The following is a 27282-nucleotide window of genomic DNA, read 5'->3' on the forward strand; positions in this document are numbered from 1 at the left end:
ATTCATGTTTATAGTTTTGTTCCACTGAAAACTACACCAAGTATCCAGCTACCAAGTATCACACTTCAGTTATGCCTCTGCTGTAACAGAATAAGGTTAGATTGACCTCTGTAAAACATGATGAAATTTTGCCCTTCATTTCCAAAAGACTCCAATTAATAATATTCCTAGCATCTCTTAGCAGTGCACTGTCCTGGCTAAAAATAGCTGAAACAGTTTATTAAACACAGTTTCTCACATTAAACTAGTGATCAAAAACCCCTAACTTCAATCAAAAGCTCTGCAATAGAACACTAATCTTCTTTTATTCTTTAGTCAGAAAATATGGTCAACTTCAATAAACAAAGGTTATGCATCAAAACAAAAAATTAATGCAAACCTGAAATACTGTAATAACTTAAAAGACAACAGTTCTGTAGAAGATAATTTTCCTAGCTCACAAGTGTTCAAATTTCTAAGCCATAACTACAAAGCATAATATAAAGAAGTTTTATATAGTGTGTGTATATATATATGTATATATGAAGTATCTATATTTACTATAAAACAGCTATTGGCTTTAACAAAGTAATCTGGGTTAAATTAATAATATGTAAGATAGGGTGTGTGTGTTCATATGTAATATAGTGCATGTGTTCATAAGAAAAAGTTGCAGATTTCTGCTCAGACTGAAAAATCAGGAAGCCTACTCATCACAGTTCCTACTGTTTTTCAGTTTCTCAGCTACTTACACAACAGGTAAATTCCAGAAGTACACAAAGCTTCTCACAAGTATTTTAAACAGATGCAGATAACCTGTGTATACTTAGCTACACTTGTATAGAAACATTAATTGGTTTTAAATCCTACATAAATGTTATCAGCTTTCAGCAAGAACATTATGCATCAATTGAAATACAGATATCTCCAGCTGCAGTTGTATTAAAGAGTTCTAATGAAAATGTTCACATAAGAGTATCACAATTTTCATTGCACATTAAAGAATTCCACAGGCTCCAGTTATATTCAAAATTAAGAAGATGCCAGTATGCTAATTTTCTAATTTGTTAAAGGAATGCATTTTTACTTCACACTGTTTGTTTACTAAACGTTCATGGTCAACCTTGATATTAATGTGACATAGCAATACAAGGCTTTGAAAACACATTCAAAAAGCAATCTAAACTGCCTTCATGTTATTCAATGCTGCATTTTCTTGGACTAAAATTCTGTGCCTTAGACATGGTCACCAACTTTTAAACCCAGTGACCCATAAACTGGCAATTCCTGAATTGATCACCGAATTACTAACAGAAGAACATTCACATACAGTATTTACTATAGGTGTCCTAACCAGATGTGATACCTCAAATATTCATACAACAAAGACTTTACTTTTGCCTGATATGTTCTGACTTAGCTCATTTCAGTTCTTACTAACAAAAGAAAGAGAACAATTAAAAAAAACTATTTTACTTGTTCCAACAAAAAACTGTTGCAAAATATTGCGGGAGAAAAGAGATGAGTAGAAAAAACTGTTGTGTGCATAGGGCTAACATTTTGAATGAAAGGTCATATTACTGCCTCTGTGAGAAACAATTCTAAAATCCTCTAGCAGAAATTTCTTTACAATGCGCATCATAAGCTAAATTCCATTTAAAATTTATGAACACTCGGCTTATAATGAACTTTTTTAGTGCTGCCAGTATTTTTGATAGCATTTCTGGTATTCTACAGATGGAAGCAGATAAATTTAAAAGTCCAAAAAAGCTACTGTCCAAGAGTGTCACTAAATAACGCAACAAAAGTTGTAAAAATCAGACTGTCTGACTTACCGCCAACGCTTTAGATAATTTTGTTCTATAGTTATTCAAAACAATCACATCAATCTCCTTAAATGGCACATATGCAAAGCCATCTTTAACAAATACTCTTCTGGTTCTAAATAGATCTACAGCATCCGCAAGTCCAACCTGAGAAAGAAGAAAAACACACATTTTGAAAGAGCAAAATAATGCAGTAACAATGTTTACAGCCCTGAGATTCAAGATGGACCAGTAAAGCTTTAAGTCTTTCTCTGTCCTTTAACACTGTCTCCAGACAAAATGCAAAGATTGTGAAATTACACGCTGACTTTAGGAATAGCTGATCATTATTTTGGTGGAAAAATACTGTTTGCTTACGGAAAGTCATGCAACTCATCGAAATAAGATACTTCAAAGCTCCTATCTACAATTATTAACTCATTTATGTAGCTTTGCACTGCTTACTGATTTGATATTTGAAAATGGACTTCTGCTGGCCTTCTGTTTCAGATGTCTCAAAATATTTGATTCATGTAAGCTACATTTAAGAGGTCTTGCTAACAGATCTGGAACTCAATTTCGCTCCAAAGAATCAGTGGGCTCCATTTAGAAACTTCTTTCCTCTCCCCTTGTTCTCTCACAAAATGAATTCCAGATTAATACAATAAGACCAAACATAGTTTCAGCAACAGATATTTGAGAATGTCTCCATCCTGAATTGTCCTTCAGCCAGGCAAATTAAGTCATTTGTCTAGGAAACATTAAAACTTAAGGCCATTTCTGTGTCAAAAGCAAAGGATAGCAGAAGAGGACAGAAGACATTCATAGTAGTTTAAAGCTCCCTTCATTTTCCCAGTCCCTCTCTCTACCCTTATACCCACATGAAGCAGAGAAACTCTCATTCGTCTCAGTTAATTTAGATAGTTGGATTAACTGTTAGTATTGGGTAAACTTAAAACTAGTAACTGCACATTTAACTAAGAGAGAATGAATGCAGATCTAAGGAACTTAGCAATTTCTACTTACCTTATAGAACATTTGTTCTTTTACTTTAGGCAGGCTGAGGCCAGGAGTTGATGCACACAGCTCATTTGCCAGTTCAGTTTTCAGGTCTTCACTAACCTAAAATGGAGAAGTTGTTTTAAAACTGCTGAAAAACTTTAGAATTAGGCTTTTTTTAACTAACATGAATGAAAAGATTACTTCAACTGTAAATATATCACCAGTTTAGCTGAAAAGGGAAAAAGAATTACATATTCAGCACGTGAACACTAATAATTAATTAAGCAGAAACCAGCAAAACACTAGTGGTCAATAGTGTTAAGCAACCTTCCTTATGAAGGAAAAGGCCAGATTTTAAAATACAATAATTTTAAAAATTAGCACAAGAACTAGAAAACATACTTTTTAAAAGTCAATCTCTTTAAAATAAAACTCATGACAATCCTTGCTCATCTCTGAATTTATTATATGCATTAAAAGAAAGCAGGATGAATCAATGGCACTTAGTAAGGACTTTGTCAGATTTTTAACAAAAACATCACTTTCAGCTCATTTTTAAATCCTGACTTTTAACAAAATTATATATAATCTTATATTCATAAATTTAACTTTTTTTTTTTTTAAGGAGTGAGAACAATGGTATATTTATTGTCCTCTAAATGTTAGCGCTTTTCCAGGTAAGTTAAGCAGCAATGCTCTATTTAACAACTTGAAGTATTTAACCCAAAATTTCTAGCTTGAAAAATCACAGTGTTACACTTCCTAATACAAAAACTTAAATACTGCATATACATTAACACACATCACAGAATCATAGACTATTCTGAATGGAAAGGGACCCGCAAGGATCAGAGTCCAACTCCTGGCCCTGCACAGGACCATCCCCCAGAGTCACACCACGTGCCTGAAAGTATCATCCAAACGCTTCTTGAACTCTGGCAGGCTTGGTGCTGTGACCACTTCCCTGGGGGCCTGTTCCAGTGTCCAACCACTCTCTGGGTGAAGAATCTTTTTCTAATATCCAACCTAAACCTCCCCTGACACAACTTTAGGCCATTCCCTTGGCTCCTGTCACTGGTCACCACAGAGAAGAGATCAGTGCCTGCCCCTCCTCTTCCCCTCACAAGAAAGTTGTAGACTGCAATGAGGTCTCTCCTCAGTTTCCTCTTTATAGCTTTCTTATATTGTGGTGCCCAAAACTGCATACATTTGCATAATATGTTCTTGATAAAGTATAATGGAAGTAGTCCCTGAGTGAAAGGGATTAAGTGTTAAGAAGCATAGAATACCTTCTCAAAATATAGGTGGACAGAGATGTCATCAAAGCATAACGTTGTGAGACACTGCTGTCCATAAACTGGATGTGTGCTCCATTATCTATGGTGAAGTGATGTAAGGTTGCAGTCAAGGTAGTTCTTAGAGACTAGTCAGGAACCAAGCCCAGGCCATCACATGCAACACATGCCCAGACTCCAAATGCAAGATAAAAAAGACACTCTGTCCTTCCCCTCCATGGAAAGAGTTGTGCATAAGCAGTTTTCTTCTCCAAACGGGGCAGAATGTCTAATTTGCTGATCAACAATGACATGCAGTTAAATAGGCATTTGAACAAAATTTTTTTCCTTCTCAATTGAAAAACTCGAGAAAATGAAACAAAACACTTTTCTTGGAATTCATAGGAAGGACCCTTTAGTTTCAAACTTGCAGAAATACCTTAGCAAAAAAAAAAGTGATTTGATAGATGCATATGAAATGGCCAAGGCAGCAAAGTCAAGAAGGTTTATGGTTACCCTGTCTGCATCTTGATGTACTCTCTCAGGAAAAACAGCTTTAAAAAATAATAACAGAGACGACAGCAAGACAGAAGAATGTAACTTTGAAGACAGAGGAAATACACAGTAGCATTATATTTCTGCATTTGAACATGTAAAGCTCAGGGAAAAAGAGCCTGTAAGGAAACCATTTTTCTTTAACAAAGTAGCTGTATCAAAACAATTAAATGAGTTTCTGTAAATGCAACTAGAAAACATTTTCAATAAAATGTTCTCATTACCAATCTACTTCTTGACAGACTTTGAAAAATTCCTGCTTTTCAAAAGTGACAGACTAAACTATATTCAAATTTCACACAAAGCTACTAAAACCCCGCAACTCCCTCCAGATGATCTATTTCTTGTCTAAATCTAAGTCACCATATCAGCCTGCAAGGATGCCTTTCACCTGCTATAGACCAAAGTTCAAATTTTAATTCCAAAATAGCGGCTTCCATTTTTCAAATCTAACATTTTTATGCTTTCTTACTAGAAATTGTTTAAGAGAGCCCAGTCTATCATGTCATTCCAAATCCTCAGTGACAGTGTCTTTGAATAAAAACAGCATAACACATTGTAGTTGCACTACAGCTGCATTATTTCTTCTAGGATATCTTACTAAAAAACACATCAACCAAAGCCAGAGTGGGTGGTTTGTTTTTTTTTTGCAGAACACTATTAAAACAGTCCAGAGACTGTTTTATAAACAGGTCAACAACACTGGGTGGAGAACGAGAATTTGTTCTTCCAAAACCAATTAGCTCATTTTTCATCCACAAAACCACTTTTTTCAGTATTACACTTAATTTCAATGGGGTTTTATCTTTAAGACACACATAATTATACTGACTCCAAACTTCACAAGTTGTCTAGCTCCTTCTTTATTAGTAATTTGACTAAATTGTACAGATGTAAAGTCACAATGATTTTACTTTTTCTTGCATGTACTAGCAAACAATTTAACATTGTTGGGGGAAAAGTTATCCTGGTGAAACCTCACAAAAAATAGGTTAATGGGCCATGACTGAAGATTTGGATAAGACTGTGGACAGCGTTCCCAAAAATAGTTTTATCAAAAATTGTATTTTTTAAACAAACACAAATATTATTGCAAAGTACTATTTATAATATAAATAAATAATACCTATAAAGCTGTAAAATAATTTACATCTTACAGCCTCAAGTATCTTATAGGTTAGACACACCTTCAGCAGCCCTGCAAAGACTTTGATCCTTGCCTTTTCTCTGAATTTCCATCACCTTGACGTTTTCAGGTGATAGAGAAAGAGAAAGAAGAAACAAGGGCATCCCCAGCCCTTAACTAAAGCTGAGAGACAATTCCAGAATGCATTTAAAAATAGAATTTGCTTCCCTAAAGACTGGAACATGAAAAATAACCTTCCATTGGCATTACTGATTTCACCACTTTCACGTAAAATTGATTGAAGATGCAATGCAAAGAAATATGCTCCTCATAGTCTAAAGTCAGACTCAAGCTTTCAGTCAGGTTGTGCCTGTATCTCTACACACAGAGCACCATGAAACCATGAATCCCAACTTTTCTCGGTTCACAGAAGCTGGAAAAGATTATTTTTTTCTGTTGTTTTTATTTTTTTAATTATTTTAATAAGAATACTATGGTTTGTCTATTTAATAGTTTCATCTCTAAAATGGCACTTGGAAGAACACATTTCAGTAATCACTAAAACCTAGACACAACTAAATACAGCATTCAGGATTCTAATCAAGTCTAGAAAGACAAACAAGTTGCTTAACGTTTGACAGCACTCAGTGAGCCTCACCAGGATCACCGGTGTTGTTCAAAACATTAAAAACCAAACAAACCAAAAAAAAAAAAGCCCAAAACAAAACACAGAACTCTTCTGAGGGTCTCATCTGGTCAACATCTCACTTTCCACACTGAACTGATTCAACTCACAGAAAACAATTCACTAGTTTTGCTTCCTTTGTTTGCAGCCAGTATAGTAAAATGCTGACCACTATGTCAGCCTTTGGTTTGCCTAAGCAAAGAACAACAGGAAAAGGATCTTCCCATTTCAGTGATAGTGGGTCAGGTAGCATAGCTTGAGACAATTCAACACTTCATCATAAGTCTCTCAGACTTAGAAAATTTACAAAAATAAAGACATAAAAAGGGAAGGCATGAGAGGAAGGGGAAGAAGCAAGTAGTCAGGACAAGCTGTATTATTTCTAAGCTTTTTGTTTTCTACATGCAGTTTATTCATTGATTTTTAATCACAGAACTGTCCAGGAAACACAAAGACACATAAATTTAGATTAAAATATGAATAATTTAATATGTAAGGCTTAGTTACACAAACATAGTCAGTGAGGTAGTTCAAAAATTTCAAAATAAATTTTATATCCTTACTCTGCTTTAATGAAGAGATAAAGATGCATGCACACATTATACCACTATACATGGGCAACTACTTAATTTTGGTGTTTCTAAGTCTCCCAGTAAGGAACATACATACATAACAACAGTCAACTACTGTAGTAGCTATAAACCTAGATATCAACAGTGTTTCCTTTATCTGGAACAAAAAAGAATTTTAAGAAAGCAACAGTCAATTCTATGACAAAGCCACAATTTGTTTTCACTTTAATCTATCTTCTGAAGCTTGAATGATTAAACTAAGAAATTTATTACTTCTTTTGAAATTAAGTACTTTAGGATGAGAACAACCCGCCATGTTTTCTAAAGCACTAATGGTATACGTGTTTCACTGTCTCATTTAACAAACTCTAGCATTTAAAAAATTACCCTACTCCTAAGCCTTTCCAGATACAATTTTGTTTCTATTATGACTTTAAGCATGGAGCTGACTGAAAAATAAATACTTTTAGGTTACTTTGGCAGTAAGGCACTGTTTCCCACTTAGGCATCACTTCTGACCTTTGCTGTCACGTGTAAGACAAGCATTGCTGATTTTCAAGCAAAGGGACAAATATAAGATTTAAGTAGTGGAAAACTAAGATAAAATTCAGAACCATTTCCTTAACAAACGCAAACCTCAGCCTATTTGGACAGTAAAATTAAGGTTTAGACAATTTTTACTTTTAGGCATTTTCCCCATCCTGTCTGGGAAAGGAAGAAATATTATTTGATACATCTAAAATGATCAGCCATAAACCCTATCAGAAGAACATTTTGGTTTAAACAGCTGCTACCAAAATGGATAATTATAGTCACAGTCTTTTGGTGGATAGACATGATATTGAGTATCTGTACTTACTAGGGACACAAACTAGTCCCTGTTCTCATGAATCAAATTCTGACTTTAGGATCTTCTGTATCCAATAAAGGCAGTCATAAAGCATTTTTTCAAGAAGCTAAATTACAAATATTTATACAACTGCCCCACTACTAAGATAAATGCTTTTGAAGAAAGCATAATAGCGATATCAGAAAGTCTCTCAGAGGAGTACTCTGATCATAAAAATGGAAATTAAAGAAGTTTAATTTCTACTGCTTAAAGCTGCTAAAAAAGCACTTCAACTGCACCATCAAAGAGCTACAGCGCAAAAAAATTCTAACACTTACGCATTTTGCACTTTCTGTTTTATTTTGCAGTTCTTATTCTTTCCTCTCAAATGATGCACTACAGAGCGTTAGCTCCCTCAACTGACTATTCCCATCTGCCATTTCTTCCACATTATTATGATCCAAAGCATTTATTAAAATAACATGCTTTGTAACAGCATTTAAAAATTAAGACAGCTAATTCTGCAATAACTGGCTGTTACCCTAAAATAAGGCATCTAAACTAGAAGTTATAAAAAAAAATTCACAGTATTTTTTTAAATTTCAAGAGGCTATTCAGAGGTAAAGAAGTTCTATAATAACTTAAACATGATTTTTTCATCCTCTGTGGAGAAAAAAAAGCAACACAGATGTATTCAAAATGAAATATACTACACTTTGAAGTTTATTTCTTTTGCACACTGCAGAAAGATAACACTGAACAGAAGCATTGCAGGGAATATAAATTCAATTATACATCATTCTTACACCACAGATAAAGATATAATAATAACTATTAATTTTCATTTCTTGTGGAAGCAACAAAGAGGAAATATGTTTATTTCAAGGTACAAACAGTCTGAAGATAAGAAGAAAGATGGGTCACATGAAATCAGAACAATCAAGATGATGACCAGAACATCACAAAAAATAGATTAAGGATAAAACTTTGCCTTCTGCTCCACTCTACATTCCAGTATATCCAATTAAATTTCTGGAAAGTACAGCAACAATTCAAAGCATGCAACAACACTTAGGAAAAAAAAACCCAGAGAAAAGTAGCAATTCACCTGTGTCTGTCAAAAATTAAACTGTATTATTCCAATTATTGCACACCAGACCTCGGAAACAGGGAAAAAAGCAAGTATCATATTGTGTCAAAAGGCCCTAAAGTCACTGAAACATACTTTCACAAACAAATGACCGAACAGTTCCACAGAATCACCTATAATCTGTGTTCAAAACCGATTGGAAAAGCCACGCATGGAAAACTTTAACCAAAAATAGTAGGACATACCAAGCAAAGTTTCAATACTACTTAGTTTTAAACTAAAATTTAATATTTCAGTTTCTAACCTGCATATTAAAACAGGAGCAGATTACATAGTGAAATGCCACGAGGCTGGGCACACTGCAAGAGCTCTGGAGAACAGGATCAAACAAGAAAATCTGGTCTAAAACTGAAGGCTGTAAAAATTGCAAAGGACACTCACAAAAACAAGCCACTACACAAAGAAAGGATAAAAGAAGAAATAACAAGAAAGTATAATGAGAGGTAGAAATACAAAGAAAAGGGAAAAACAAACAAATGGGGAAACAACCCCATCTTTCTCAACTAGTGGATAGAACAAGAAGAAATATACTTATATTAGGATTGACACTTGTTAAAAAAAAGTTAAAAGGAAAGTAAAGCAGCAGAATGATGATCACCACTGTGAGATATGAATATGCAAGCAAAGCTGTGAGGTTTTCATGGACGAAGCAAATAAAACTACTGTAATCTTCAAAACATTGCTGCAAGTGATAAAGGTGAAACAAAACAAAACAACAAAACAAAAAACAAAACACACAAACAAAAAAATACACAGCACCTTGAAAGCAACCACAGAACATTTTGGTCCACCTGACCAGAAGAGACCCTTCAGCTGTCCCAAGAGAGAAACAAAGTGGGACTAGTTAAGATGAACAAGTTTTATGGCAAGTTTTCATAAGAACAAGGTGGAAAGGCACCAGAAGTTTATTAGATCTTCCAAATCAACACAAGATGTATCATCAACCCACAGCTGCAGATACTGAAAGGACAGATTTTCCACTTGATATCTAAGAACAAGTGGTAGGTCTTGGACAGTTGAAACTATGCAAGGTAAATTACACAAGAGGCTGAAACTCAGACTAAGGGATTCAAAGGAGATACTTCTGACCATGACTTTCTGAATGACTTCCTAGTTAAAGCCCAAGAGTCACTAACCTGTAAAACCAGTTATTTTATATAATTCCTTCATATACTGAATAATTTCCTTTGCAATTAAAATACTTTCTTCAATTACTATAACACTTAAAATATTAACTGTATTTCCCTTTAAATATCTTATATTAATGGTTTTAATGCCAGAAACTGTCAGGCATCATTGATGTAATTACTCATTTATAGTAAGATTTTAATGCTCTAATCTTCTATATTGATGTAAATCTCAACTGCACACCTGGTGTTTGCATACTCTCTTTGATGGGCTCTGTCACTTAAATGTCAGCATTTAGTTCTCTTGAGTGCTGCTTAAGGACTTCCTGTGCTCCCTGCGTGACTGACTTAGCACACAGACTATTTAATGTGCCTTGAGAGCTGAAGATTACATGCCATACATAAAAAGCTTCTGTATTTATCTAGATGACAACAGCAATATCCTTTAAAAACCTTTTTTCTTTCCTTTTTTTTTTTTATTTTTTGTAGCACATAAAGTATAGAACAGACTGAAAACATTCTAAAATACTTTCAGAACCATTCCATGATTCTTCTTTTACTGTGATAGAAGACCATTTAATGCATCAGGGAAAATACTCTTAAAGTATAGATTTATTCTTGCTTTCCTTCTACCCTCTTCCTTTCTGGACATTTTATTTAATACTATGCACTCCACCTCTTGCCCAAGCTGGCATAAATTGATAGGTACAAGTACTAATATTTCAGACTACTGTAAAACTTTGAGCACCAAACCAATGTTCCAGTAGGCTGGGCAGCACCACTCCAGGCATCTTCCACACTTGCCAGAGAAGAGATTGGCCAAAGCTATTCCTACAAGTGACTAAAATGCAATTTCCATGTTCATAGATCAAAAAAGTGTCTCAAACTCAAATCAAACTTCCTTCCCCCCCCCCCCCGAAAGTCCAGAGGCTTCTCACAGAAATACTAAAGATATACTGACTTAATCCAGTGCCAGCTTTGTAAAAACTTTTCAAGGAAGAACTTACCTAAGCTTCAAATTTCCATAATTTATACTAAATGTAGAAAGGCTTATTTTCACAGACATGGTAAAAATTTTTAATTATAATAATCCTATGCATGTTCAAACACTAACTCATTATCCTGAACTCATCATCTTTAACCTTAGTACTTTGAACAATTTATAGCCTTCCTTTTGCAAGTAGAGGGCATCTTTATAATCAGGTAAAACTCCACAGTTTATTTATTTCAATAAACCCTTTGCCATCTATTTTGCTCCAAATGTCAGCCACTGGACAAAATAAATCCTATTAAAAAATTAAGATGTTTGTTTTCATTAAATTTCATTTCTATTTTTATTTTCAGAAAGCTCTTGCTCTTTGATTAAAAATCTCTTTAATCATGAAATCAGAATTACTATCATATCAAACTCTCTACATCTTATTGTCATATAAAAAACTTTTGAAATCTGGTATGTTTTCTTCTATTTATTAACAACTTCATTCTTGCCAAAAAGTTGCTAAATAAGATCTTTTTATTAGGTATTCAAAGATCTTTACAACTTCTTAAGTATTATCCATGACTGGGATTGAAGACTTCTTGATTCTACAAAGCAGTAATTTTCAATCATAATTCACAAAATCTCAGAAATTAGTCTGCAAAACCCCTGCAAAAAAATATTTGAATAAAAGTCTCACTTTCTCATGCATGTAAGCAAACAAGAGAAGGAGAGAGGTGGCAGTCATGGAATTCTCAATGTTAGGTTCACTTTGTTGGCGCTGTAAATGAAAACAACTCTGACAAAACTGTACAAGACGATCCACTTACTTCTCCTCCCCAAAAAACAGTTGACAAGTTCTTTCATTAAATACTGAGAATCACTCTTACAGTGGTTCTTCAAACTTTTGACATAAGCTACACCAGACTACACCAAGATTTGAGCTTCAGTAGCTCCGGCCTTTTCAGACTACAATTCTGAAATCAGAACCACCACCTAGAAAATGCAAGGCACCTGTTTTCTCTTTAAAGAAATTTAAATAAGTTTCTTAGGGTATCTTAAGCAATTAAAAGTTCCATAGTAGAATTTCTATCCATTTACCCATATAAAAACTGGATTGTAATATCAGAACTTAATTCCTTTTCCTTGAAGACCATCCCCTTTCAAACAGGTAGAGCACAAAGTTTGATTTCCAACTTGGTTTATTGCACAATAAGGCATGAAAATCTTGTAACTTCTAGTAGAGAAGTATGAGGAGAATAGTTCATCGTAATTTCCTTTTTAAAGCCCCTTGCAAATAGAACATTGAGAAAAAAAATACTGCTTTTAGAATGGCCTTACTTTTTAGTGGCCCCTATATAGCACCATAGAGTTTAGACCTCTTTCAGATACAGACAGAATTCCTTAGTAATATTCAAATGTTTTATACATGACAGTGCAAGGAAGGATTAGTTTTGCTTAAATTTCTGTAAGAATTGGAAGCGGGGGGCAGGGGATGTAGAATCAGGGAAGTAGATTTCCAATGACATGATGTTTTGTTGCCTCAACAGGAGTAAGAAAGTAATACCTTCTTAATCATTTTGATATATTGAAGGCACATTCAATAGCACAGAACCAAGCCATACTCCTAGCTATTTCCAGCAACCCGCAAATATTAATTTATTCTCACAAGCCTGAATACTGAATCTGTGACAGGAGAATACGAGGCTGGGGAATAAGCAATGGAAATAGAGCTCCACAAACATACCGTTCACTGAAAGGTCTGTTGCACCAGAGATTGGCATTTCTAATAGTCTCTCAAAGACCCAGGAAAGCCCATCTGTTATTCTGAATGCTGAAAAAAACCCTATTTCATCCTCAACACACACTGATGCCAGATATTTCAATCTAGCAATATACAACATACATCAGCCACCTACCTTAGAATATTTAAGTTCTTCTAATTAAGCAGTATTTTAAGAGAAAAGTTTTTTCAGTAGACTGATGATTGTAGGTTAATTTTTATTAACTTAAGTTTACTCTGAGAGCTACAGGCAAGGCTGGAGCTTCCTAACAGAACAGTTCATAGCTGCATTGCAAAATATTGTTAAAATCATTAATATAGAAACTGGAATAGACATTTTCCTTTAATCCACTCAGACAAACAAAACAGTACATAATAGCAGGAACTCTTTTCTAATATCCCTAAAACACCTCAAAAACAACAGTTGTTTGCCTACATAGATTTGTCATTTTCAAGGTTTTTCATTAGTTGTTAAAGAACCAGAGTGAGTTTAAGTCAAAAGGGAAAAAAGTTTTGAATCTAATTTCTAATGAGAAAGCAACAACTTCAGAATAAGAGCATTTACAGAATTTTGGACAAAACTTATATTCTGTATTCTTCATAGCATGTACTTAATGGGCCAAAATCAAATGGTCTATTAAACCAAAGTAGTATAATTTATGTGTACGTGCATTTATATGGTCTATGTAACAATAAAACTGCTACTTAATTGTACATAATTTCTCTTAAAATTATATATAAATCCTTCAACACATTATGCAATTTTTAGCTACTACATTTAATACCAGCCTTTTTTGTGTTTTTTAAGTTAAATCATAGTCTTGGTTATATGTCTATAGCTCCACTAACTCACATAATATGCACAAACAAGCAGAACCAAATGTTTTTTAGCATGCACAAACATACAACCATGTGTCCCCATGGGGACAATTATACAGTCAGTTACTTTTCTGAGCAATCCATACAAGATTTGCATGCTAGGATTATTAAATTTTAACTATGACCTCAACAGCTATCTGAAGCATTCATTGAATGCATGTATTTTTAATTTTCACATAGTTTTCCAGATGTCAGTATTCATGGAGGGAAAAATGTATAAAGTCCCCAGGTCACTGTGGTTTCCTTCAGTTTCTATAGCAAGCAGCCACATCTTAAAAGTAGTCAGTAGATTGCAAAGGTTCTAGAGGAAAGCTTATGAGTAAAGATGTATGTTGACCAAAATTATTTTCCAAGTGAAGTCAATAATCTGATGAGAACAGATTGCATATACACTTCACATAAGAATCAAATACAGCCATTGCTTTATTACTGAAACCTCTAGGGTCAATTATCACACAATTCATCGAGAAAGCAAGGCAATTTTAACCTGAGTGTTATTTGCCCAGATAAGACAGACAAGACCAGGAAGGGCATTGACCTGTTGGAGCGAGTCCAGAGGAGGGTCATCAAGATGATCAAAGGGATGGGGGACCTCTTGTATCAGGAAAGGCTGGGAGAATTGGGATTATTCAGCCTGGAAAAGAGAAGGCTTCAGGGTGACCTAACTGTGGCCCTCAGTACTTGAAGGGACCCTTCAGGAAAGATGGAGAGGGACCTTTTACAAGGCCATGTAGTGACAGGACAAGGAAAAATGGCTTCAAACTCAAGGAGAGTAGGTTTAGACTAGATATTAAGAAGAAATTCTTTAGTGTGAGGGCGGCGAGGCGCTGCAACAGGCTGCCCAGAAAAGCTGTGCATGCCCCATCCCCCAAAGTGTTCAAGGCCAGGTTGGACAGGACCCTGAGTAACCTGGTCCAGTGAAATCTGTCCCTGTCCAAGCCAGGGGGGGTTGAAACTAGATGATCTTTAAGGTCCCTTCCAACCCAAACCATTCTGGATGGATTAGATCAACAGTCACCGAATCTTGATTCAAAAATACCTCCTATCAGCTCTTGTAAACCTTGTCAACTTATCTGTGTAATTACACATTGTTTCAGTTGTGTTTGTTGACTGAAGCAGACTTGTTGTGGCACAAAATTATATGACTTAATCCTCATTTCTGTGGCACACACACTATTCTCCAAGTTCAGAAGTTCTGTGTGGTTGGGGTTTTTTTGAAACCATAACTGTATTTTTTACTTTTTAAACACAAGCGCTAAAACTATCTTAATGAGAATTTAAAAAAACAACAGGCGCATGCAACATAAATACAGAAAGTAACATACTTACAGCTTCAAATGATAAATTAACATGTTCCAGGAATTTCTGCATTAAACCATCAGTTAGTTGGCTGAAGCGATACCGGAAGAGATCCATTTCTTGCTGAAGAAACCAACGCCTGAGATCCTCACTGCAAAGGAATAATGAAAAATAAACCATAATGCATTTTCAGAACATGCATTCTCTCTTTCCTTAAAAACCAGACCTCAAACCTAGTGAACACGGCATTAAATGTAATGCTGACTTTCGGATGTAACCCACAAACTGGGGAGCTTGGGAGTGAAGGTAGGATATTTTCAGTAATGCACATTCAATCAGAAAAGACTTCTGAAGAGACAATACACAAAGGAGCATGTTTTGAAAGAACAGAGGTAGGCAACCCCAACACTAAAAATTGCTCTGTAGGTATGAAAGCTGTCACTCTCTAAACGGTACTCACCATTTCTTACTTGTTTTGGATAAAAATATTCAATCGTAGGTAACGTTCTCCCTCGGTATTTAAAGAAAAGCTTTTTTTCCACAACATGGCACAGAATTTCTTCATTGTACAACTAATATCACAATTAACCTGATGAGGCAAATACATTTTGAAGGCTACTTCTTTTAAGTCTCGCTTTTAGGGTAGCTCCAGCTGAAGGAACATGCACGGATCTCAGACGTAAATTCATACCCCTTGGTGGCACTGTTGGCCAACTGGAAACTAAAAAATGCACAGGAAAAGGAGCCTGTAAACACAGCTGCCACAGGAACTGAATTCAACCTAGTTTGCAGCTATGTCTATGTAAGTACACTTTTTCAATCACTCCTGCCTTAACAGCCCTCATCAATTAAACTAATGACTTGTGCCAAGCTTATTTTTCTGACCCAGTATGATAAAAACTTGAAGCATAGTATATTCTATTTGCCTTCCAATTTTATCTTCTGGGGAACATGCCAATTTTAGATGACAGAAATATCTCATCTTTAAATAGTTGCTTTTCAAGAGAGAATGAAGAATGCTGGGTACTGGGTCACCTCATGGGGCTTAAGACACTATTTTCCATTTTAGGAGTAAGCACTAAATCCACCTTTTCAAAGAAATGGCAAAAGTGGAAACTGACTAAAAGCTGCTTTATTGCTATGGAGCATCAACCAAGTGCATATAAACCGGAACACAAAAAGTTGTTTAAAAAGTGCTCCAGAGCTCCATCCATGGCCCCTCCTCCATCTAAAGGAGTCTTTCGCCCTAGACTACAAAGCCAGGCTTATTCTGTGGCCCAAAATAGATTGTAATCATTTCTGCATAGTGGCTCACCTTCAGAAAGCTGCCCACCTCTGTCCTGCTTATAGCCTAATTTTTAAGATACTTCCCTGAAACACAGGGTTTGAACAGTGTCTCCCATTTGCTTACTATGCAAGAATGCCAGTCAAATAAATCCTCAAACAGAAGATAATCATCTTCTTCTAAAAAGACAGCTTGCAGAGAAAAAGAAAGCAGTCAAATTATCTGCATCTATCATTAATTCCAGGGATTCTAGAGCCATTATAGATAAGTAGGGCAGGAGGGTAAAGACATCACATCACTGACAAGGGTAAATGTTTAGCCAAGTCCCTGCTGGGATATTTCTGACTGAGGCAGCCTTTCACTCAGCTTACTATCCACTGTCATTCACATGCCTTCCTCCCTGCTCTGCACAGAGGACAAAGCCTAGTAAATTCCACTCCTTAGCTTAATACCTAACCTTCAGGTTTTTGCTAGGTGGCTTAGGTTGCCTTCCGTGAATCTGACCCAAACTCATTTTTCCTGAGGTTAGAGACCAACCCAAAAATAGACACCTCTTGAATTCCAGATCAGATTCCTGCCACTAGAAAATTATCCATAAGAGCAGAATTTTTTTCAGATGTGTCATTACCAAAACTCTCAAAGCATCTAATCTTCCACTGATAGGCAACGGTCTAAATAAGCTAAATAACAACTAAATGTTTAAAGTAAAGATTTACAGGAGAGGATAATGGAAGCCAAACTGACTATTCAAAATGCCACTAACTGCATAATACAAACCATTACATTTTCAAGGGCCTTTTAGTACCCAGGCTAATTATCTTTTAGAGGGTTTTGGTAAACTCACAACATAGGTAAAGCAAGATAATTTCTTGCAGGACCAGTATGGCTAAGGGAGTTTATAAAAATACACACAACAAACACAGGCACTAGAAAGAAATCAGTATTACATTTATTATTCGCAATCACAAATTATACATGTAGAATACAGAAGGGTAGAAGGAATTTCAGTTGTAATTCTGTTATTTAACTTGCTCCCTTCTTTCAGGATTTCAAACTATGCTATCAGAGTCAAGGCAGTGAAGGCTGGTATTGATCTTCACATCCACAACCTGTTCCTCACTGTAGCTGCATCATAGATCTAGCTGGTTCATCGATCACATACATTGACAAACTGTCTTCAGCACAGCCCAGATGCCTTTTGACAGGACAACATGATGGGATGTAAACTATCCATAAGATTTCAGGGTGTTTAAAAGTTAACCAGGGCCTGTCATGGTGAGGTTTGATCTATCTGGAGGCGTTTGAGGCCTCTGCTACTTCCTATTCTGATCAGATGTTCTGGAGCAGGAACCCAAATCCATTTCAAAGACAAGCTTCATTTATTCCAGCTCCATATTTTGGCTTAGACCACAATCCCACAATCCTTCCTACTCACCTTTCCGGTCTGTTTTTTGCTGACAAATCTGTATCCAACCATAGCAGCACCTCAGTCACATCACCTATCACAGTATAATATGTATTCTACCACATTCACATAATTTAAATAGACTATATTGCAACTTAAAGTGCAATTGAATTAACAGTTCAAGACAGTACATACTTCATATTTGCCAGGTTTAATTTTTAAAAAGACTGCAATGACAAGGAGTCAGGAGTTCACACTAATGTATAACAAAGCTGCTAGCAGACATAAAGCACTGACAGCCTCTATAATTTCATCCAAAAACTACAGGAGAAGCAAAACCAATGCACTTTACTTTTTGCTTGAGATCTCACACAACAAAAAAAATGCATTGCAACCACCCACAGCAATGAATTTGGACAAAAAGTAGAGTCAGCAGAGGAAACCTCAAACTAAATTGTATTTTTAGTTTGTCAGAAGCAAGACTCTCTATACAATAATATAAAGCCTATTTACATTGTCAGGTCTTTGGTCAGTTATCAATAGTTTTAGCATATACAGCAGTGAAATTATATTATTAATCACTGCAAATGCCTAACAAACACTTAATACTGACATGCTTTCATCTCAAAAAAAGATATGAAGAGACTCAAATCAATGCTCTGTGTATAAAAGCCAAAAGTTTGTTGGGTTTTTTTTAATTATTACAAAATCCAAATACTAATTTTGATCCCATGTATCCCTTTTCATCACAGTTGAAATCAGGTTCCTAGCAAAAAAAACCTGTTTGAGCCTACCTTTCAATGGAAATGCAACTCCAAAGTATCTGTAATGTCTGTAATAAAGCAATGTAGTATCTGTATACATTTAAAATTAATAACAAGTACAGTATAATCCAAAAAGTACTTACGACTGGCAGTAAGCAAGGCGTAGTATGAAATGAGAGATATGATCTTTTCTTCTTGCCTCATAATCATCTTCAGCCAAAGCCTACAGAATATATTGTTATTATTTTAGAGAAATAATTTCTCCCAGATTAAAAATTCACAATTAATTTACCACTGCTGTTCAAGATTGTCTAAACTCATCTTTTAGGCAATAAATACAAACTATTAAGGAAGGAGGTAATCCTAAAGAAAGAAATATATATCCTAAAAGAAAAACTACATCTCTGACAAAATGACAGAACTGCAGTTTTAGAAACAGCATTTCATCACCTCTACTTTTATTCATAATTCTTGAATGGTGTAAAGAAAATAAAGTGCAAGAGAGTTACATGTTCCAATTTTTACTTACTCTGTAGGGAAACTTAAGTTTCCGGAGCTCATTCTCCAGCTTAGTTTTATACGAATCAGTACTTCTTACATAGCTCACACCAAGGTTTTCAACTACTTTGAGCACTGGGCAAAAAAAAGAAAAAGTCCATGTTAGAGAGAACACGTTGAAAAGAAATCTAAATGTATCACAGCTTGGAAAAGGCACAAACTAAGGTAAGACCACAGGAATTGCTTTTAGCGGTAGGAGGAGCAAAAGGGTGAGAAATGTAGAGGATAACGTGTGGCCCACGAGTCCTTAACAGCTGGCCCTACTCCGGGATCCATAGAGTCACAAGGAAAGGGAGACAGCTAACTGATGGATCACTCTCAGGACATCCGTTTCCACCGTAAAGACAGACACCTTGGATCAGTTTTCAGGAATTCAGGGGAATCCTTGGCTCCCCACCTGAATCGCAGTCCTGAGAGACATCAAATGTGTCGCAACACCCATAGAAAGTGAAACGTGGTCGTAAAAACTACCAGTGTAAACCAAAACTACACAGTCCCGACATCTACACCGAATGCTTATGGTGAAATCTGTCTCAGCACCCTGAAATGCCCAAAGCAGCGCGCTTCCCTTCGGCGGGGGCTCCTGCCAGCAGGAGCAGCAGCCAGCTCGCCTTCACATCCCGCAAAGGGAGCAACCGGGCCCGCCAAAAACACACACAGCCTGACAGGAACGGTAAAAAGCATCGAGGGAGGGCAGAGAGGAGAAGGGAGAGAGGGAGGGAGGGAGGGACGCTACTCACGCCTCAGGCGGTCGATGGCAAAGCTCTCGAACTCCACCAGCGAGATGCTTTCCGTGGGGGGCTCCAGGTAGAACTGCAGGCTGTGAGGGTACAGCTCCCGTCGGTCCCCAGCCAGCCGCAAATGCTTCTGCCTCGCTCGGCTGGAGAACTCCATCTGTGCCGCCCCAGAGCCGCCTCCGGCCCCGGCCCAACTGACCGACCCCCGCCCGCCGAGGCACAGCGAGAAGCCCAACCTGTCCCCGGCCCGAGCCCCGGCTTCCCGCGCTCCGCCGGCCACGCCCACTTCCGCGATGAGCCGCGCCTCCCGCGCTGCCATTGGCCGGCGGCAGTGAGGGGGCGGGGCCCCGCTCTGACGTGCCCACATCCGTCATGGCGGCTCCGTGCACGGCGGGCGGATCCTGCTAAATGGTGCCCACACGCGGCATGGCGGCTCCGAGCACGGGGGCATCCTGGGGTCTTCTACAGTTGTATCGTTTTGTCATTTTTCCACGATACTGCAGGATTTGCCATTTCTGCCGCCGTGTTGACCATTTTTGCTGCAGCTGGGGTTATGTTATGTTTTATGTCCCTGCCACAAAATGCCACTTACTCGCTAATTTTTTCCCCTACCCGAAAAGTTAGTTAATGATCTTGCAACAAATTCAGAGTGTTAAGGGGTGGGAAATCAGAACTGACATATAGTTTGTGCTCACAAAGTGAGGAAAATCAGTAGGTTATGCTGGCAAGTTCTTAAGAGCAATGAAATGATCATGGACCAGGACACACACTGGTCTTGTGTTCGTGGGCAACACCTGAGACATTCCGAAGTAATCCGACTGCAGCTTTAACAAACACTGCGACTGGCAGCCAGCCTGCAGCTGCAGACTGCTTCTGTACTAGAAGATTAAACAAGGTGCTGAGCTCAGCTGATGCAGGATAGTCCACTCCATCCTTCAAAATAAGGTGGCCACATCCACATTGCCTACAGAGGATAATTGATGTGCTTGTGCTAACTCTCAGACTGTGAAGTGTGCTCTTTGGTCTGGGCCAAACTCTGCCAAGGGACCATGGGAACATTTTAACAGGATAGAAAGTCAAGCTTCAATCTCCAGGACTGCTCTGTAGTTTTCCAGGAAAAAAACAGGCTATTGATATATTTTGATATAGTGATAATTTTATAATATATTTAACCCAAAGCAAGTTCATGTATTTATATGTATATATGTATATAAAGCAACCTTAATACAAAGCAACCTTTTTTTCAAATAGACACTGCTCGTCCCACACAGTTTCTTCCCTTCTCCACCTGGCTGCAGCATGAGTTGCTCAGGAGTAGGAGTGCATCTGCCAAAATCCACCTAGTATTTGCAAGAAATCAGCTTGTGCCTTTGACCAGTGTGTTAATACCCAGAGACTGACAGTGCTCCATCCAGGGCAGGTCAGGTCAGGGAGTTTGGTCAGGTTCCCGCATTTGTTTAGAGTGCTGTACCTGGCCTCGACTGGAGGGGGAGAAGTGTGACAATTCCAAAGAGTACAGCAGAAAACAAGGATACTTTTCATTTTAATTAAATTTCCATTCATGTTTTAGGGTTTGGCACATAAACAGTACTACACCTTTTGAAATCATGGTATGCAGTTTGCTGGCCATCACTATTTCTAATGAACCACGTCCTGCTGATTTTTAACAACTCAGCAGCTATGTCTATGTCTGCTGTTTTACTTCTATTTTTTTCATTTATTGCTGAATATTGATCCTGAAATTGTCTGTAATTAGGTGAAATCTATCCTGTTTTGTTTTTTTGAAGTTCACTTAACTAATAACATTAAGAGTATTGCAAAATATCATAAGATTACTTCAGCAGAAATTAAGAATCAAAATTAACATCTATATTACTAGACTTAAATGCTATATTACTAGACTTAAATGAATCTTACAATGCAAGACCTTACCTTGTCACACACACCAAAAAATATTGGGAAAAGAAAATAGGAAAAAAAAAGTGAAAATTTATCACCTTGATAAAACTCCCCAAATTTAGTACTTCAAACCTTCTTACTGATGCATTTATTGAGACCTACAGATAGTAATACTTCTCACTATAGCATTTTGGCTACTTTTTTTTTAAGTATATTTTCATCACTCCCACAGTAACATTACCAGTAGGGTCTGATTTTTTAAGTATTTTTAAGATAATTATTGATTTTGTAAAAACCCACCTCGCAAATGTTTTACAACAACATCCATATGGTCAGCTGTCAAACTGTCCCAATCATCCCATCCAAACACAGTCCAATTTAGCATACCCCAAACTGTTCTGCTACTTAATTAACACAGTGTTGGGAGGAAAGGGTTAAAAGTGGGAAAATGAGGAGGAGGATGGTAGATTTGCTCAAGTGACCTTGAAGCTGGGAATGCCAAAGCCTGGAGAATAACAGTGTGGGAAACCCCATATATTGTGCCTACTGCTGCTTATTCTGTCTCTGTTTTGAGAAGATTTCTGTGTAGAGATAATGCAGGTGTTTTGAGAGACTTTGAGGCAGTCTCATGGACATGTTTGAGCTCCCTGTTTCAGGAAAGATTAAAGCTTAAAGATCATTAAAAAGCTCAGGGGAGATCACAGCATGATGGTAAACTATGCATGTGTGGGCCCTTGATAAATTGGGGCAAACAGCAATCCTGACGCCCACCAGCATGGATTGAGCTGGGATCCTCCAGTTAGCAAGGTAATGAAATAAATTTTCTCTTTTTTATTTCAGCCATGGTTTTGTGGTTCTTCCAGCAGCCTGCCTGTGTCCACACACACACATGCAAAATCCTTACTTGCATTAAATATATATCATTGCACAGTTGCTACTCTCACTTTTGTTATATTTTTGTTATATATTTGCTATATTAACTCGCAGAGTGTCCAATGCTAATCTGTTAGAGCCCAGTTGTTCTCTATTTGCATAACTATATCTGCTAATAAAAGGGTAAATATGGTGATGCTGGTATCTAGTCTCTCTTTCAAGCTGTCCCCTTCATCCATCATGTCTGGGATGTTTGGATCTCTATGGATAGCAGAGATGAGTACAAAATGTCCCTTCTCTGCTTCTGGCTCACTTTCAGCTCTTACTGTTACTTGACAATCCTATTTACTGCCTGACTGAATTCTCATGTAATTCTGTCTTGAGATATATTGTCTTCATGACTTGGGTTTTTTTTTTATGTTTTCACCTCTTAAAATGTTCTTCTTGAATAATTGTTCTTTTGCTTATACAAAATATTTATTTACATATTTTCCCCTTTATTAACTCTATTCCTTTACTGATCTGACTTTTTCAGAAATCTTAACAAGCTTACACTTTTAGTGCATTTATGTCATTTCTAGCACAACTTCTCTTTTCTTTTTTCTGTTTTGCAGTTCTCCATGCTTTTTATTACTTCTTTAAATGTTTGACATCTGGATTATACTGAGACTTTTTTCTGACCACAATGCACAGATACTTCTGTACTTACTATAAATAGCAGGGTAAATGTTCTGAGCTGGCCTTTAAATTCCTGCAGGCTCTGAAGTGAGTAAAGCATGAATCATTCAGTGAAGAGAGGTTCAGGGGCTACTTTAGGTGGAATACACTCTCAGTGTTAATTTATTTAAGTGGGGAGTAACAATAGTCACATCCCTTGTGACACTCTAAATCTCTCTGGCTCCACTTACTCAGGGCTTTTGAATCCTGGATTTATTTCCCAAATCCACTGTCCAAGACCCTAGTGCAGAGGCAGAGAAAATCTAGATATATCTTCCCAACCTTCTTATATTTATCCTGACAGGCAGATCTATCATCCACCTCTACCCCTCACTGCATGCATCTTCTTCAGTATGTTCAGGCTGCTGTAGCAAATATGCTCACTGCATCCTTCTCCTGCTATATATCATTTTTGATCCCTTAGCATAATTTTTCAGTGTACATATCGAGGCAAAATCTGCCATTTCCCTGCACTAGGCTTCTCCAAAAGGATGTCACTCTTGTACTCCATTACAAAATGCTCCATGTGCATGAAATAATTTTGCCTGCCATGGTGGGGCTCAGGGCAGGGAGGAGGGAAGTGACCTGGTGTTTTTTTCTCTTGGTAATCTTTCTCTGATAGTTTTTGAGCATCAAATCAATGTTAAAGAGAGAGCTTGAAGCATCAAAAATAAGATGTACTCACAAATTTGAGAAATTAGAGTCTTAGCAAAGAAAAGAGAGGGAGATTCATGGGAAAGAAAAGCACAACTTGGCCTCTTTGGTGTGTGGAGCAGCAGCAATCAGACAGTTAACACAAACATCCTGGCCAGTCAGTGTAAATACAGCTTGAGCTCAGCCACTGCTCCATCGTCTTCAGACGGACAGGGGAAGGTTTGAACTATCAAGAATCAAGACTAATAAAGTAGAATTCATTTGCAGACTTAATTTAGTCTGCTGCATAAGGATCTCCTTCTTTTTCCTACTATGTCTATTTTTATCATATTTAAATTAGGAGTTTCTGAAACACAAAAAAATTTTCAGTCTCTCTATCTGTAGGGGTACTGATGTTTTCTTTTCTTGGAAATTATTACCACTAAACTAATTTACAAGAAGTAAATGCTTTTGTTAAATATAACATTTAAAATTTATTACATTTCTAATACTATCCTGAGAATGATTAAATTTCTACCTGTATAGCATTAAAGAATAGGATGTTTTCTTATCAAGTAATCTGTAGGTGATCGAAAGATTTCATTAACTCCAAAAGTATTGCTATCCAACATAAAAACTAGACATAGCTATGTATCTAGAATTTTTTTAATCATATGAGGAATTATTTGTCAGCATTCAGAATAATGCAAAAAATTATTCTGTTTAAAGTATTTTTGTAAGGAAAATGTCTTATTGTCTGAAAATTTTTAAATATTATTCTTTCTCCGTTAAAAGAAATCCAACCACTGCAATTGAAGGATTTTGTTCAGCCCTTTTGGCCTTTAATTAGGGGTATTGTATAATACAAACTTGGCCATTTTTTGGCAGATCTCCTGTTTTAAGCCTATGACTTGAGCATGAAAAAATGTCCTGTTCATCCTGACACACACTGAGTGTTCAAATACCCAGTCACTGCGTAAAACAGTCTGCAAAATTCCATCCTAATAAGTAAGTAGCCAACTGCCTTCCAGTTGCTAATAAATCTCTTTGTTAGACTTCTCTGAGCGCTTACACCATTACAAGTGAAAACCTCCAAAATAAACATCAGGGTGGGATCCAGTCTGCCTAATCTAGACACTAAGCCTACACCTACCTTTTAGCTCTTCTTTAAAGGGAATAGTTTCCCATGGAATACTTGAAAAGAGGTAGGTATCCTGCTGGCCTCGGAAAGGACATCTAGCCTGCCTAAATTTAGATGGGTAGGTAGCTGATTTGTTTTCCCTTTGTTTACCTCAAGTTTGTTTGGGTTTTTTGGTCTTTTTCAAATATAAGTGATGCTTAGAAGTGGAAACTTAAGTATTTTTGCAAATTAGGGGAAAAATGTCTCCCTAGGTCCTCTTCCCCATTAGGAATAGATACCAGCATAAGAGGTAACATCTACATTCCCTGTGTACGAAAAATTCCAAATTAATTGGAAGTTGCCTCAGCAAGATATATGAGACAAAGATGGTTAATAACATACTAGCCAATTCTTGAGCCACCTTCTTACTGTAAACTAAATATATTTATGTATTAGGTATAACAGCCTCTGTGTTCCCATCCAACGCTGACTGATCTCATTACCTTGCAGAAGGGAAGAGATGATACACTCAGGGAATAACCAAGAGTGTTAATTTATCTAGAGGCCTGTGAAAATCTTGGTTTTTCTTTGAATACCATGGCAGCCTGAAAATTCTACACAGGGCAATGAGAAAGTCAAAGCTGTAGGAGAGGAGTACAGAGTAGGCAGTCTCAAAAAGGGAGAGACAGTCACAGGTGTCCTCAGCAGTATGCTGGTTACACTGCCATCCCTACCTCCTAAATCACTTCATCTGCCATTCCTGTTCACTTAGAACAACTCAGTCCACTCTGACAGCTTCTGGGCCCCAGGAACTCATAATGTTCATTTCCACTCCGGTCCCATCTGTGTGGGTTGTCATAGATGTGTGTGCGCATGTGTCCCTGTATTTCCTTCCTGCTCTCTGTCTTCTGCATAGGTAGCACTTGTGTCACTGTCTGCAGAGATTCCCCAGTTCCAAATATGTGCAGGTTTTCCTCACTTGTAGGCAGCAGTAATGCAGTAGTTGGAGTGATAGTAGTAACCCCATCACCAACCAGCCTGGTGTCCTGAATAATGTCACCATAGTTCACTTCGTGCCCTCCCCACAGCCAGTCCTATTTCTTCCCACATTTCTTTTCACCAGCATCACACTTACTAACCTGCTTATTCTGCATCTCCAGGCACTTCCCATTCAGCAGTCACAGGTGAAACAATCTAGACTCTCTTCTTTATCATGGCTCCACCTCAGCCTTACCATCCAAGGAGTTCAGTGTCCCAGGAAGAGAAGCAAAGCTCCCACCTTCCAGCCCTCTGCTCCTCCAAATGTAGGCATAGGCCAAGTAGGGAACAGCAGCACCTTTCCGGTGCAGTCTCCTGACAGTACTGAAATTCAAAGGAACACATCAGAAAAAGAGCTTTTCTGAAAATTCAGTGATGTGATATGTAAAAAGAAGAGGGAGGAGGTAATGACACTTTAGAGAATTAAAAGTTATAATTGCATTTATCCTTCTTCGTAGTGTTTTACTTCAGTGTTTTTAATTGAGCATTTTTCTCAGAACCTGGTATAAAAATATCTGCATTCACTCATAAGGTTGCTGTCTCCCTCAGTAAACTAAAGTTGGACTCATTAACTTCCTTTTTTAAGGTTGCTATGACAGACTCTTCAAAGTTCAAGTGTAATACCCCAAATATTGAGGAGTTTTCACTAGCAGCAAAAGAACTCATTCTTTCTGACATTTTTGATCTTCAAAAAGACTGAAAAAAATGCCTGGCTGACCAACAGAATTTTTATATCAATTTGCTTTTGTTGTTGAGACTCTCTACTAGCCTGTTTGTCAGCCACATTTTTACTTTGGGATATTGTCTTTTCCATGCATAGGTCTGGGAAGACAACTGGCTGGTATCTTTGAATATCTATAAAAATACTTAAAAATTAGACAGCTCTGAAAATTCAATTCTACAATTTCTATGTTCTTTTTGTGATTGTCTAATCATTTTCCATCAGTGACAACTGTCTGTTTTAAATCATGCTCTACTGATGATGGATTGACCGTAAGGTGCTTACTCTTGGTCTACAGAAAGAGACTGGCCACACAATTAGAAAAAAAATAGAATAGGCTCTACAATTTCGTTTTTCTGCTTTGTTTTTTTTTTTTATTAGACTTTATAGCCAGAAGGAAATATATTTAAACTTCCTATATATGACAGGTCATAGAATTAATCCACTGTATGGACCCCTACAATTAAAATTAGTCTAATGTACCTGGTTTA

General features: G+C 37.0%; 2 protein-coding genes across 3 annotated transcripts in view; one reads left to right on the top strand and one right to left on the bottom strand.

The window, feature by feature from the left end:
- Positions 1-27282, top strand: part of KHDRBS2 (KH RNA binding domain containing, signal transduction associated 2) — a 735331-nt gene that overhangs the window by 679166 nt on the left and 28883 nt on the right. The gene's annotated exons all lie outside the window — the stretch shown is intronic.
- Positions 1-27282, bottom strand: part of PRIM2 (DNA primase subunit 2) — a 109128-nt gene that overhangs the window by 75153 nt on the left and 6693 nt on the right. Inside the window, exons 2-8 of one of the 2 annotated variants that reach the window (XM_064650295.1) lie at positions 26172-26394; positions 19794-19873; positions 19025-19128; positions 18639-18718; positions 15072-15192; positions 2811-2906; positions 1815-1952 (exon numbers count right to left, since the gene is read on the bottom strand). In XM_064650295.1, coding sequence (XP_064506365.1) covers positions 1815-1952; positions 2811-2906; positions 15072-15192; positions 18639-18718; positions 19025-19128; positions 19794-19873; positions 26172-26203 — 651 coding nt within the window. In that variant the 5' untranslated portion in view covers positions 26204-26394. Of the gene's footprint in view, positions 1-1814; positions 1953-2810; positions 2907-15071; positions 15193-18638; positions 18719-19024; positions 19129-19793; positions 21631-26171; positions 26395-27282 lie in introns of those variants that run through there. The other variant, XM_064650294.1, reaches the window with a different exon arrangement.

This window comes from Pseudopipra pipra, chromosome 3 (genome assembly GCF_036250125.1).
Source record: "Pseudopipra pipra isolate bDixPip1 chromosome 3, bDixPip1.hap1, whole genome shotgun sequence".
Classification (NCBI taxonomy): Eukaryota; Metazoa; Chordata; class Aves; order Passeriformes; family Pipridae; genus Pseudopipra; species Pseudopipra pipra.